Source organism: Pelmatolapia mariae, linkage group LG16_19 (genome assembly GCF_036321145.2).
Source record: "Pelmatolapia mariae isolate MD_Pm_ZW linkage group LG16_19, Pm_UMD_F_2, whole genome shotgun sequence".
Classification (NCBI taxonomy): domain Eukaryota; kingdom Metazoa; phylum Chordata; class Actinopteri; order Cichliformes; family Cichlidae; genus Pelmatolapia; species Pelmatolapia mariae.
This window is the reverse complement of record NC_086241.1, coordinates 30226027-30228709: the sequence shown is the minus strand read 5'-3', so window position 1 is coordinate 30228709 and position 2683 is coordinate 30226027. Positions and strand designations below refer to the sequence as shown.

General features: G+C 37.9%; 1 protein-coding gene across 1 annotated transcript; it reads right to left on the bottom strand.

The window, feature by feature from the left end:
• Nucleotides 1–777: 777 nt before the first annotated feature.
• LOC134645645 (trace amine-associated receptor 13c-like) lies at nt 778–2417 on the bottom strand. Its single transcript, XM_063499175.1, has 2 exons — nt 1908–2417; nt 778–1682 (listed from the first exon to the last, which is right to left on the bottom strand). The coding sequence occupies exons 1-2, from the start codon at nt 2084–2086 to the stop codon at nt 869–871; spliced, it is 993 nt and encodes a 330-aa protein (XP_063355245.1). The 5' UTR covers nt 2087–2417; the 3' UTR covers nt 778–868.
• Between the last annotated feature and the right edge of the window lie 266 nt (nt 2418–2683).

Below are 2683 nucleotides of genomic sequence, written 5' to 3'. Positions count from 1 at the left end.
ATAAACAAAGGGGGGCCCAGCAAAAAAAGTTTGGGAACCACTGCATTAATACATTATTACACAATGTAATAAAATTGTTGTGTAACGCTTCTCTAAGTTTTAGCTATAAACATCTTGTTTAATTTGCATTTATTTATAGCTTATTTTGCTGGAATAGGCAGCCAGTCTGTCTATGATGACATCATACACACTGTGTGAAGGAGTTGTTGTTATAGGAGTATAATTATACAAATATTGGTGTCGGCACAACAAACACCTAACAAAACTATGACCACTAAGCCCTAAACAGTCTTTTCAATGGCAAAAATGTATTTTTAAAACACAGCTATTGTTACATTTCTTACATTATTGGATATAAAGTTATTTTTGTGGTATGACCTATTTCTGTAGGCCCCTTTAAAAATAAAATACATGGTAATATGGTACTTATGAAACCAGTATAACAGTGGTAAATGATAATAACAACAGACAGAGAGACAATACTGAAGTTAACATTCTTTAATCACACTGAGCCAAAAGCTGGATAAAGTCCATGTAAAAAGTATTAGGAAATCAGACCTTTAAAAAAGTACTTCATGAAATTTTACTGGCAATTTCCTTCTCGAATACATAGTTAACATATTTATTCTATTAATAAGATAAAGCTGCATTTTGGTCTATAAAATTATTAACGGAAGTGGCATATAATATAAATAATCAAATAAAAATAACAAATAATACAATAAATTGCAGAAACACTAACTATCATACTTTAATGACATTTTCTATATTTCCTCATGTGTGACAAGGTCAAAATTTTCATTTTCAGATTTCTGAATTTATCGATTTATTGATTTAAATTCTTAGTATGGTGGGTTTCCTTATCTTTTTAAAACATGTTTGCTTCACTAGTGTCATGCTTGAAAATCTGCAGAGTGATGATAAGTTTAACAGCATTTCTAAACCAAGAGTAAAAAAGTGCATACATCAGTGGGTTTAGACACGAGTTAAAGTAAAACACAATGATCAGAAAAAATGTAGATGAGTCATTGATCACATTTACTTCAATAAGAGAGTAACAGTAAAACGGAAGGTAACATGCAAGAAACACAACTACAAGAACTCCAAGGTTCCTGGCTGCTTTCAGTTCAGATTTATTTGCTTGATTGCTTGAATGCTGAAGTGTGACAGCTGTAACATGAGAGCGCATGGCACGAGCTTGAGACACAGCCACCACAAATACTCTCATATAGAGAACCATGATAACACATACTGGAACAATAAAAGATAACACAAGGTCAATAAACCCTGCAATTTCATTAATGACAAACACACACTCTCCATAACAGGAATTATACCTGGCCGGCTTAATTAGAACATCCTTTGTCAAAAGACTGCCGTAGAAAGTTGAATAAAACCAACACAAACAAACACAGAGTTTGACTCTTGCCACGGTAATTCTGGTGGGGTAATGAAGAGGGTGACAAATAGCCACATAGCGGTCAACTGAAATGAGAACTATGTTCCAAGTTGAAGCACAGAAAAGACTGGTGATCAAATAAGTATAAACAGAACACATAAGATCACCAAGTACCCAGCAGGCCGTGTTTCTAATTATTTCTAGTGGCAGCATAAGGAGACCAGTGAGAAAGTCTGAGACAGCCAGAGAAAGGAGGAGGATGTTAGTGGGTGTGTGAAGCTGCCTAAGGAGAGAGAAAAAAGAATATATTACACATTAATAATGTAAAAATGTCTTCACTAATTCCATTAGTAAAAATGTTCCATTAGTAAGGCCAAGCAAATGAAACATTACAGTGTGGTTAAAATACACCAAGAATGTGCCATATTCATGTCATTCATCACTAAATAATTATTTTAAAAGTTTCTAAGACTTAAACTACAATTTCAGCTGAGAAGTTAATCTCTGCCTGAAGTAAGAGACTGAGATGATGACGAGAAGGTTTAGAGCAGCAGTGAGTAGAGAGATGCAGGACAGCACAATGTTCAGGAGCACAGCTTTGGACCAGTGAAATGTCGGCTTCCTGCAGGAACTGTTGAGGAGTTGTGGAAAACAAAGCTCGGCTTCTTTCTGCATCTCCATCCTCATACAGCTGCAGCTCCTGCAGCTCTCTGATCAGAGCTTCTTGTCACATAGGGGATTTATCTCGCCACACCTCCACACCCCCTTCACCTCTCCTTCTTCTCTTCCCTACCAACAGAACCTCATACACAATCAAAAGATGGTGGTTCTGTTTTATTCTGTCCTCCAGCAATGCACTGATCACTTTTAGTCGTCAAGAACTGAATGACAGTGGCCTCAGCCTGAACGCACACTTTACAGCATCCCACCCGAGATTGCAAGATGATCGAGCACTCTGTGGGTTATTTTTGGGCACAGGAAGCAATGCAGATGATAAAAGAAAGAAGGGACTGGGCTGCAACCAACTCTCTCTTATCAATGCGCATATGCTGACCATCAACATAAACCTGACCAGCAATGGGCTTCAAAGAACCTTTACTGAAGCCTTTGACAAAGCAAGGGCAGCTGTCGAGCAGGACCACTATGACAGTGTGATTGAGGTGCAGCAAGGAGTGAGGAGTTGTAATACTGTAGTGGCAAAGATGAACAGCTGGAGGCAAGAGACGAGGCAGGATGCTATGGTGTGGAGTCCAGAGCAGTTGTTGGGGGAGGATGAAGTGTGAA